This window comes from Labrus bergylta, chromosome 18 (assembly GCF_963930695.1).
Source record: "Labrus bergylta chromosome 18, fLabBer1.1, whole genome shotgun sequence".
NCBI classification, from domain to species: domain Eukaryota; kingdom Metazoa; phylum Chordata; class Actinopteri; order Labriformes; family Labridae; genus Labrus; species Labrus bergylta.
Window position 1 is genome coordinate 12,113,196 of NC_089212.1, and position 11,783 is coordinate 12,124,978.

The window sequence follows — 11,783 nt, forward strand, 5'->3', positions numbered from 1 at the left end:
TGGAAGACTTCAGTCAATATTGCACAGAAAAAAATAAGTTTACACGAGAGGAAGTCAATGTGAATGTATTTTGTATAATACGCTTTTATTCGATTATTTCATCATTATTTCTGATGCGTAAATGTGTAAAAGTGCAACTTTTGAACAACTTTTTCAGTAATGTAGCATGTAGGCCTACATATAAAAACTGTAATAGCTGCAAGGCGTTTGTTTTAAAGAGGAATAGCCTACTACTTAAACACTAGGCCTACATGATGACTCTGTGACAGATTCTTTTGAACTCTGCGCCTCCAGAAACTTCCAGTTCCCCTTTAAAGACGCAATATGTAAGATATTACCTTACTATATCATCAGACATGAAGGAAACATGCTATGTTGAAGTGCTGGCTTGTCTGTCAACAATGAAATATCCTCCTAAGTTTGGATTCCAGTCCAGAATGGTCTGGATTTGTTTTGATCACAGAAGCGAGGCGGTTTTAAGGCACCCCCACACGGCTGTTTTGGACACCCCTCGGTTTGAACAGCAAACCAACAGGTGTTGTAGCAATGAAAGCAGGAAAGTGATCTAGTTCAGATATATCTGATTATATACCAGACTTAAAAAGCCTCAGCATTTTTTCTAAAAAGCCCTACAAGCAGAAACATGGAAAAACTAGGATAATTACTGGACAGGCTATTGAAAAATGGAGAGAGGTTAGAACACAGAAAGGTTTCAAGACTGATCCAGAGCTGGATAAACACTGAAGCTTCTGTGTCAGCGACATGGCAACCAGCGTATGCATCGACTCTAGAGAGGAGGGGGGCGGGGGGGAGACACTCTCTCCTGTGTTTTGAATTTGGACTGCAGTACCAATTATAAAACACTACATGTCAGAGTTACATATTGTTCCTTTAAAAACTGTATATGTAGAGCTTTATATTATAGAAGTGAACAATGGCTTTCCTTGTTGCCTTGTAAAAAAAAAAAAAAATCCTGATCATGAGTCACAGCTCCTTTATGAGCAATCAAACCAATATCCATTCACTCAATGAACGTCCTCTTTGGTATTCCAACACGTGTGAGATGCTTCAGCTGCATCCAGCTCTTATCTGTGGAGATTAAGAGGAAACATGGCTATAAGTAGGGGGCTTTAGAGTCAGGTTGGACAGCCTGCACTAAAAGAATGCAACCTGTAATGATGACATAAGCCCACATACACTGCTGGATTCATCCAAGGCATTATGGCTAGAAATGCTTGAATGAATGATTTTCTCTGCAAACCAACCACATGTGATTTTTCTTTTCTTCAGGAATGAAGTTGCATCGACACACATCTTACAGATGTATCATTCCTGCAAGCTGGATACAATAATGACCTCATAAGGTACAATATACAGTACATGAAGGTAAACGTATATGGGATAGTGGGTGGCACAAATATAGAGCTCCTCTGTGCAAACTCACGGCTCAAGAACCTGTATGGCTGTACATTTATGACTCTGCTGCTCAGCATAACCCTACAAGGAGACAGCTGGGCCAATCAGCTGACAGCACTGAAACAGACAGGCCACTCAGACAGGCAGATGAGACGCAGAGTCCGGCTGGCATTACCATCAGCTGTTCTGCGTATTGAGGAGGCTCAGCTAACATACCAGCAGCATGGTTCTCACACATATGCAATGTTTTCATTTCCTTAACAAGACACCACTGGCACTGGCCTCACTGGTCATCAAAGAGGGCCTTCTGGGTTGTCTCACAAATCACAGTATTTAAAGTCTAATTGAATGATACTCGTACTATCTTTTGACTTAATTAATTAAAATGATTTCAAAGATATCAATGAAACTATACTGCAACATAAATGCAAGGGCATGACTTAACATGTTTAATGAAGTAAATTGAATAAACTTTCAAACTAGAAATTCAGAGTATTTCTTGTATTCCTTACAGAGTTAAAATGCTATTGTCAGTTTTCTTCTTTAGTGTTAAAAAAATAATGAAGGGAACGAAGACAGTTGTAACTTCACTCTACATTCACTATCAAAATAATATATCTATTACACAAATTCACACTTCTCTACCGGCATTCAATCCGCACTCTGTCATTTGAGTGACTTCCATCCATGTAAGTGAAAAACACTTTCAAGTGGCTTACTGAGTTTTTTTGCTTGCAGCTTCTTATTTGGACTTGTGTGAACCCCCAGCCCCGCCCCTGGTCCCTGGACCCAGTGAGGGTCTTATTTAAAGGGCTCCTCTCCCCCTCAGGCTTCGTCCCAGTGGAAGCATCCGCCTACCAGTGCACCTTGGTGAGTACACTTCACTGTTGGCTTCTCTGAACCACTGAATCTCTGCTGTTTGTGTGATTACATAAATGGAGTCCAATGGTGTAGCTGATGATGCAGGGATGAATGAATGATGAGAGCTAGAACCAGAGTTGCTGCTTATCCTATTTTCACTGACATGGGGCGTTGTTGGAATAAGCATTATTGACTTCTATGTTTTTCTATAAGAAAGACACTTCCTGGTATGGACAATTTATGTGGAAAAGCCAGCACCACACATACATTTCTCAAACATTTTTTATAGTAGTTTTCTTTGGAGTGCTTCAAAAGGCAGGTCAGGAAGTGTTCAAATGTATACTCCAATGAATGAAGTCCAGAGGCAGCTGTGGCATGGAGCCACCAAGTAAAAACTAAGTCTCACAGTGTGGCAACAGATGGGGTTGGCCCTACAAGTACCTGAAATAGCAGGACATGCATGTTGTTTAAACTTGTTAAGCACAGTAAGGGTGCTGAGCCTGAAATAGATACCAGGTCTCTGTTGTGTTATGCCCCTTTTTGGTGCTAACTCAGCAGCTCTGAGAAGCCCCGTGAACAATCATGCTTGTGGAGATATGCTATCTGTAGTGGTACAGCAAGGTTAGCATCGAAATAGCATCCAAAGGCATGTCTAATTAGCTCTCTATAGATAGCGGCAATGGAAGTGGGTTGTGTTTGAGTTAGAATGTGATAATTCCTGTAATGCAGTCCTGAGAAACTGTTGGCAGGTCTTCAAAGACCTTTAGATCACAGCTTATACAAATATTAATCATATGAATGTCCTCTTGATTGTGTCTGTAACTTTTTCCAGATATAGCAGGTCTATTCACGTCATCACATTATCCTTCACATCAGTGATAAAGTGTCTGGGATTTTTTAAATTATAATAGGCCTTCCTGCTATGTATTAGTCAATTTAGACAGCTGCTCCTTTAACTCCTGACTAAACCTTCTCTGTACTTGTGTTTCTGCCCTCACTCCTCAAACTTTTAGACCATCCCCCAGTAAAGCAGAATCATGTGTGACGACGAAGAGACCACCGCCCTTGTGTGCGACAACGGCTCTGGCTTGGTCAAGGCTGGATTTGCTGGAGATGACGCTCCCCGTGCTGTCTTTCCTTCTATCGTTGGAAGGCCCCGCCACCAGGTACGCTTAAATGTGCCCCCTTTTAATCAACCCACAAATTTAAGTTCAGCTTCTTCCTTTATCATATGTTCCTCTCATGCTTCTTTTCTCAGGGTGTGATGGTGGGTATGGGTCAGAAGGACAGCTACGTAGGCGATGAGGCCCAAAGCAAGAGGGGTATCCTGACCCTGAAGTACCCCATCGAGCATGGCATCATCACCAACTGGGATGATATGGAGAAGGTGCGTGTTGACAGTAGGCCTCATTTTCAACATTCACGGCAGTTGACGTTCTACATCCTTGAGAATTCACAGCATGGCACCATCATTATGTAAAAGCTGATTGTGTTTGGTTTGGCCCTTTGCATACCTGAGCTAAGAGTTGTTTTCTCAGTCCAGACTAAAGCTGTTCTTTCTCCTCTGTCAGATCTGGCACCACACCTTTTACAATGAGCTGCGTGTGGCCCCCGAGGAGCACCCCACCCTGCTCACTGAGGCCCCCCTGAACCCCAAAGCCAACAGGGAGAAGATGACCCAGGTACTTCACAGCTACATTTCAGAGCTTTCTGTTCTTTTTTCTTTTCTTTTTTTTACACATTCGTTGTTGGGATGTTCGTTGTGAGAAAGTTTGTCTCACTTTTTCTTCCAGATTATGTTTGAAACCTTCAACGTTCCCGCCATGTATGTGGCCATCCAGGCTGTCCTGTCCCTGTACGCCTCTGGTCGTACCACCGGTCAGTACCCTGCAACTTTCTACCCAATTTAGTCAGTTCTTAATTATGCAGTGCTTTAAATAAGAGGGAATTCCACTGCAAGGGAGAAAGTGTTGAGCGTTTACTCTCTGAGGGTGTCTGGTATCTGGGTATATTCCTGTCTCGTTGTCACAGGAAGGTGTAAATCTCTCTCTGGAGGACTGTGTGTGTCGAGTAATGTCAGCAGCATTGTGTAGTTTATGATGTGAGACATACTCACATACTGACAATCGTTGCCTTAACAGCAATGCATGGCTGATTTACTATGGTGGTTTTTGCTTCCTAAAGGTATTGTGCTGGACTCTGGTGATGGTGTGACCCATAACGTCCCCATCTATGAGGGTTATGCTCTGCCACACGCCATCATGCGTCTGGATCTGGCTGGTCGTGACCTGACCGACTACCTGATGAAGATCCTTACAGAGCGCGGATACTCCTTTGTCACAACAGGTAGGTCTAATCCCTTGTGCTTTATATGTTCAATGTTTAAATAAAAAATGTGCAATTTTTCTAAATAAGTGGATTTTTGTGCTCGGCAGCTGAGCGTGAGATCGTGCGTGACATCAAGGAGAAGCTGTGCTACGTGGCTCTTGACTTTGAGAATGAGATGGCCACTGCTGCCTCCTCCTCCTCCCTGGAGAAGAGCTATGAGCTGCCCGACGGACAGGTCATCACAATTGGTAACGAGCGTTTCCGTTGCCCAGAGACCCTCTTCCAGCCTTCCTTCATTGGTGAGTTATAGTTGATTAAATACATCTTTTGATAGAGCTAAGAAATATTCAAGACAAAACTAAGGGTTTTTGCTTGTTGCTTAATAGGTATGGAGTCTGCTGGTATTCATGAGACTGCCTACAACAGCATCATGAAGTGTGACATTGACATCCGCAAGGACTTGTACGCCAACAATGTGCTGTCTGGTGGTACCACCATGTACCCTGGTATTGCTGACCGTATGCAGAAGGAGATCACAGCTCTGGCCCCCAGCACAATGAAGATTAAGGTGAGAGAACTGGAAATGTTAAGAGTCTGGTAGGACAGTGAATTAGCATTCAGTAATAACTTCAATATTTATTTGTTTTCTAGATCATTGCTCCCCCTGAGAGGAAGTACTCCGTCTGGATTGGTGGCTCCATCCTGGCCTCCCTGTCCACCTTCCAGCAGATGTGGATCAGCAAGCAGGAGTATGATGAGGCTGGCCCCTCCATTGTCCACAGGAAATGTTTCTAAACACATAACCAACCTCTTTTTGTCCACAAATTTGTACGTTGTTGTCTTCTGTATATATATGTGTATGTTCTGTTTTAATAAAGATAAGCCCTTATGAGATTATCCTCTGTATTGTTTTTGTGATTTACAGAAAATTAGCAATATTAGTAGGAAGTATAGGGGCTGTAAAATAAGAATAAAACTAAGTTACCTGATCAAATAGTCCTTTTAGATTAATACTTCCAGGAAAAAGAGAGCGAGAGAGAAAAAAGATACTTTTTCTTGCCCAGATTACTCGGTTCACAACGTGCAATCAGTAGTCCTTATTCTCATAAAGAGCAATCACATCAACATGTTAGCATAGGCTACCTCCACCTGTCATTAACAATGCAATTCTTTGTGCATCCAATAAACAATGACCACTTGCATCAAATGGAGGAATGTATATTTGGGCAATGTCACATAATTTGTAACTTTATACACTTAAACATATTTACATGTTTCAAAGATTGAAAACTTTCAAATTAAAAGGGCCTTATCTTACTTTCTATCTTTATGAAGTCTTGACACATGCTACCATTCATTTAAAATTCAAATACGCAAAATAATGGACAAAATGTGAGTACATACTGTGAAATGTGTGCATGACAGATACAGCATATAGGCGACCAAATAGCCTACATACCTTTATGTTGCCACCTTTGTAATCCATCATTTGTTGAATCATGCATGTAAGTGTCTCCACCTAGTGGTTGAAGAGAGAAAATGAAGATCCAATTTTAATTTGAGAAACTGAACAAGTGCTGCCATTGAGTTAGCATATTTCTGCCTCTGGGCTTGTAGTCTTCCTTGTAAAGTAGAAAATATACAGTGATAAGCCTTAAACGGTGGGCAGGCTTCATAAGGTCTTGTCAATTTGCAGACGAGATCAGCCTATGCACCTCCTTTTTAAAGGCCAAAACAGGGGACACTTATAGTGGCAGTCACCTGTTTGTTTTCTGTGTAACTCATTGTCAACAAACAGTCTTGCTTTGATTTATTGTTTCACAGCATTTCAGTTAAACACGATTGCAATATGGATCAAAGATTCTGTGAACATTGACCCTTGTCATTTTTTTTTTATCTTTCAGGCCCAAACAGCCCATCATCCTGGTTAAGAGTGATCTTATTAAACAAGCTGAATTCTGTTTTGCAAGCCATTGTCAAATGTTTGCAGATGCCATGAAGAAAGGCATACAAATGCAAGAGAATAATATAGAGGCTAGGCATTTTTGAAGTGCTTGCACTGTCAGAGTTTAGAGTTAAAGGGTTTTGAAGTCAGTTATAGCCCAGCAGAATTGACCTGTGAAGTGGAGCACAGAGGAATGATTGCAATGACACCAGACCTACCCCTGCACTGTGTGGAGTGGAGACCATCTTCCCCTTTGTTTATGCGCAATAAGAGTACTGCAAGGTATACAATTATAGATATCATGTATCAAATGGGTCCAATATTTTCCACTGTCATTGAAAAGATTTCCTCTTCATACTCCAATCAGATATCATCTGGGATGAAGGATGACTGAGGCAAATAATTTCCTTGAAAAAATGCTATCAGGTACACCTACATAGACAAAACATTTTCTGTTAGAAGACCGTAAAGACTGAATATGAAGCTTTAAGCACATAGTTGCTTAAAGCTTCATAATTAAGGAATGCACATGGTTTAAAAAAGAGATTAAAATTCTAAAATTCTTTTTTTATTTACGTCAGACCCTGTCTCGATTATTTGCACAAAAGTAAACTATAGCCTATTATTAGTACATTTTAGGCCTATCCTGACGTGTTTTCTTATTCCTAACATTAAACTTTTCTGCAAAGACATGGACAGGCCTAATATGTGTACTATAGTTGAACAATAGACTTAAAGCGTTTCCGTCATATTTCTACCGTAGAAATAAAACAAATATGTTTTTTTCCGCTGGTCTGAAGTACCAGTAGGCCTATAAAAGTCTGCAACTCTTCTAGTGTATCTTCCGACCGCCTGCTTCCCTTCATCCGCGGGTTATCGTAAACGGCGCACTACATTACGTGAGGGCATTGCTATCTAGCTCTTCAATCTAATAATTAGAATAAAAAAAACATTCATTGCAATTATTCTGATGATAGCTAATTTTATAGCGAAAAAACAAACAAACAAAACGTCTTGAGGGGTTTGATCATTCTCTCTGGCCAGGCATAATCTCTGGACAAAAACATAACACAACAAAATAAATAATCAGATTCCCTCGTATATAACAAAACGTGTGCATGTGCGCATGCGCGAATTTAGAGTTGTTTATTATAGCGACGTGATCTGTGTTCGTGCGTGCGTACGTGCGTGCGTGCGTGCGTGCTTGCGATTGGGTGATGGAATGTTTACTTTCAAAGGTTTAAATTCCTTTGATTTTAACATTCCACATGACGTCACAGAAATTGAAATTACCTTTCAGATTGACTGGTGAATTCAAAAGCAGTCTGAAGCAGCAGTGAGGATCTACACAGCAGCAAGCAACAGAAAGTTTGATATCCAAGAATCCTTGTGAAGAATTTGTGCAAAATCAACCAATCTACTATCAAGATGGAAAACACCGTCCTGATCACATCAGAATCTCTTCAGCCCCTGGTTGACAAATATTTTAAGAAAATTACAGCAGCACAATGGAGCATGTTAGCTGCAGGGACTTGGGATTCATCCACAGAAGATACACTGATTGACATGTTAATTGAAATTGTACAGACACTGTCTGCCGATGTCCTGCGGCTTGTCATACCAAAGTTTCAGGATCGCCTGATCATCGAGCCCAAGTATGGGGATAAGTCAGCTCTTGAGGACTTCAATGTCAAAGCATGCTTAGGAGACTCCCTCTCAGACAGCTTCGCTGGTGCTCTTAAGGTCCCACGCAACAAATGTGAGAGTGCAGAAAAACTGACCGAACTGGTTGAGAGTGAAGTTTCACAGAAGGTCAAATCTTTTCTGTCTGTGGCTGCCAACTGCCCAGTTTGGCCAGATGATCCTGCCGTTTATGTCAACTGCTCCATGTCCAACATGTCATCTCTTAAACGCATGTTGAGTCATGCAACTGACTGTCTGAAGAAGTTCACAAGTAGGCTAAAGCTCCTTGGAACACGTATGGGATCAAAAAGCGCTGAGATTTTCATCAACAGATGCTGTGAATCAAAAGTATATTCTTTGGCAAGCGAGGAACATGAGAGATGTAAATCATCTCAGAGCATAAAATCAAAGATCTCTGTAGCCTCAGCGATCCAATCTGTGGGTGAGATCCTGCAAAAATGGTCAGATCAGACATCAGACACTGAAGTGGTTGAAAATGCTAAATCACCTCCTGACCCCTCACTTGATGCTCATTTTGCAGCGTCTGATATTGTCGATCAAATAATGTGTGATTTGCAGGATCACAGTTGTGTGAATATGGGATCAATACACGACACAGTGAGAACCTTCTTTTCTCCAACGGCCACACCCACAGAAGACACCAGTAATAAGAATGAAGAAGTTAGCAAAGTAAAATTCCAAAAAGTTGTCTCAAACCTGGTGGAACAAATGATGGGAGAACTTCAGAACTCATGTAAGAAACAGGAAGGAAAATTTGTGGTTAGTCTTAAAAAGATTGCAGAGTCTGCCAAAAAGGCTGCCAATTGCCTGAGGAATTGTAAACCTAGTGACATGTTACCAGGATTTATTCCAGAATGCATTACTGAGCTTAAAGTCCGCGTTCGGGCCCAGAACACAGCAATGTTCCCTGTGAGAAAGAATCGTTCTTCTCCGCGAGATCAGGTGGATGTTACAGAAGAGGTTGAGAGCTTGTTTGAAAAGATAAACTCGCCACGGATATCTGCAGCACAGGCAAAAAAAACACTGGAAGACATCATGTCCAGTAATGAGATCAAGACATTTTCAAAGGAGCTGACTGATAAGATGTATGCTCACATGATTTCCAGCCACACATATCTGCTTCCCCTGCCCCAATTGGGAAAATGTCTCTCTGACTCCGTCATTTCCAAGAAACGGAAGGATGGCGATCATTTCCAAACTTCTCCTGAAGTCCTGTATGCCATGACAGAGGATTCAGTGAGAAAATTCTTGCAGAAGGTCCTAATCTGGTTGGAGAAGGAGCCAACCGCTAATACCAAACACAACCAGACATTGTCCGGCGCCCTAACAGACATAGAAAACCTGATCCCAGTACTGCTGAACCAACCGGAAGAAGAGAGCTACTTGCAGACCAAAGTACCAAGTCAGCTGTCCTCTGGAGACATTGTGTCAGAGAACTCATCCTCGTGCCATAATTCTCCACATTTCCAGCGTCATATTGATTGTTACAGTTTGACCAAAAGCAAAAAACGGGTGTCTTCAGAATCAACGATATCCTTGGAGTCTTCACGGAACTCTTTGGGTCATCTATCATCGTCCAACAGGTATACGACAAGCTCTGAAAAGTCGACAAATGCAGTCCTTTCAGTGCTATCCGTCACAACATCTCCTGAATGCATAAGAAAGACCAATAGCCTCACCACTGCTCTGATGCTGAAGCTCCAGTCCAAAGCCCCAAAGAAATCCAGAACGTCCCTTCAGATGGATAATATCGATACTGTCATCAAGCGTCTGTCTGACAAAATATGTGGTGAGATCGACTTCTCCGCTATCAGCCAAATCAAGGATAACAAGCAATTCAACAAGTCTGTGTTAAAAGACCTAAAAAAAGAGTTTGGCTCTCCAAAAGAGACACTGGAGGGATCATTATCAGACGAAACAGCTTTTGATGATGCTGTCCTGAAATATCTGAAAATCCATCTGGAAGCCCTAAATGCTGCCCCAAAGCAGAATGCAGTGTACAGGGTTTTTGCAGCAATAGGAACAGCTATCATGAAACCTTTCACCATGTGCATGAGTGCTGAGGACTAAAATGATCCTCCTTTTTCAACCCCACAGTCCCCTGACCACCAAATCAGGAATCCAAACCTTCCTCCTTGCTGTGTAATTTCTCATCGTTATTTTGACAGTCGATGCCTTCCATTTAGGTGTGGCGGTAAACGCCACATGTAAATTGAATGCAGTCGAAACCAACTCAAAATGATGGCTAGGAGAAAGATCCACAACGTTACCACTGAACTCAGCTGCTCACTGGTGACACTGTGGCTTCACAGCAAAGGTCAGGGTTTATTTCCGGTTTTGACTTTCCATCATCCCCATTGGGTTTTCTCCAGGTGCTCTGGTTCCCCAACCATTTTAATCTGAATTGAAAATAAATAAATAAATAATAATAATAATAATAATAATAATAATATTACTGGTATTTCTTTCAACTGTAAGGTGTTAACAAATGTAGGCATATAAGTGAAATGTGTAATCTTCAAATCATTTGAACCAAATTGATGTGTCAATAGAGTATGGATGTTTTGTCTGATAGAATTAACCAGATTACATGAAGTTTAACTCTGCACGAGCAGCTCAGTCGGTCTTAAATAGATATTCTTCAAAATTGCCTAATCTTTAACTAAATACAATTCTCAGTCATATTACAGTATGTGTGTGAAACAAATAGAATACAATGCGATAAAGATTCTGCGTAATACGAGTAAATGTTCATTTTTCGTATGAGGAAAAGCTTCAGATTTAGTCTCAGATTTTATTTGGAACTCTACACTGAATAAACATGGTTTTTCTCCTATACTTTGGTATTTTAGAGCAGTTGTTCAAGGGCTCTAGGCCTGTGCTGCAGCCATAAAAAAGATAACAATCAACATCATTAACTTAAAACATAAAACGATGAACAATATTTAGTCATTTCCAGAAATAAATGAAGCATATAAATAACATCAGGTTCTTAAAATACCAGTGTAAACACACAAAGAAAGATTATATTCTATAGCCTATCTGTCTTATTTGCCACTATTTAAAAGTTCTAAACTATAGGATAAATGACTGAACCTGTTCAGTCTACAGCAGGGAATTTTATAGCTCTCACTTCAAACTCAAAGTTGCTTTCAGTCCAACCAATGCACCAAATGGTAAATGTGAAAGCTCCTAATTATCGTGGTTAGTTTCTAGAACAAACAATCAATGAAGCCTCGTTTTTCTCTGTACATTGTTCACTGCTTGTATCATATTCTATAATATATCCTAGCTCTGTGTTGAACCCAAAATTCTCCAAATAACCAAAGATTGCTTATCTTCCCTGACATGCAACAGATGAGCTGATAACAGTAAAGATAGGATTAACTCTAAATAAAATGGTGAATACTGACTTCATGTTGCTTTGTGTAATATGTGTATCCCTTCTTCTTTGAGGTAATGGTTGAGTTGACATGAGTTGTGTGAGTGTACTCAGAGAAACATAGGAAATGGTAGTGATGGAGAAGAC

The 11,783-nt window shown here is 40.9% G+C and overlaps 1 protein-coding gene across 1 annotated transcript; it reads left to right on the forward strand.

Moving 5' to 3' along the window:
• The first annotated feature begins 2,154 nt into the window (after positions 1-2,154).
• Positions 2,155-5,502, forward strand: LOC109981289 (actin, alpha cardiac muscle). Its single transcript, XM_020629999.3, has 9 exons — positions 2,155-2,286; positions 3,291-3,443; positions 3,536-3,664; positions 3,849-3,959; positions 4,071-4,155; positions 4,462-4,623; positions 4,713-4,904; positions 4,992-5,173; positions 5,257-5,502. The coding sequence occupies exons 2-9, from the start codon at positions 3,315-3,317 to the stop codon at positions 5,398-5,400; spliced, it is 1,134 nt and encodes a 377-aa protein (XP_020485655.1). The 5' UTR covers positions 2,155-2,286; positions 3,291-3,314; the 3' UTR covers positions 5,401-5,502.
• The last annotated feature ends 6,281 nt before the right edge of the window (positions 5,503-11,783 follow it).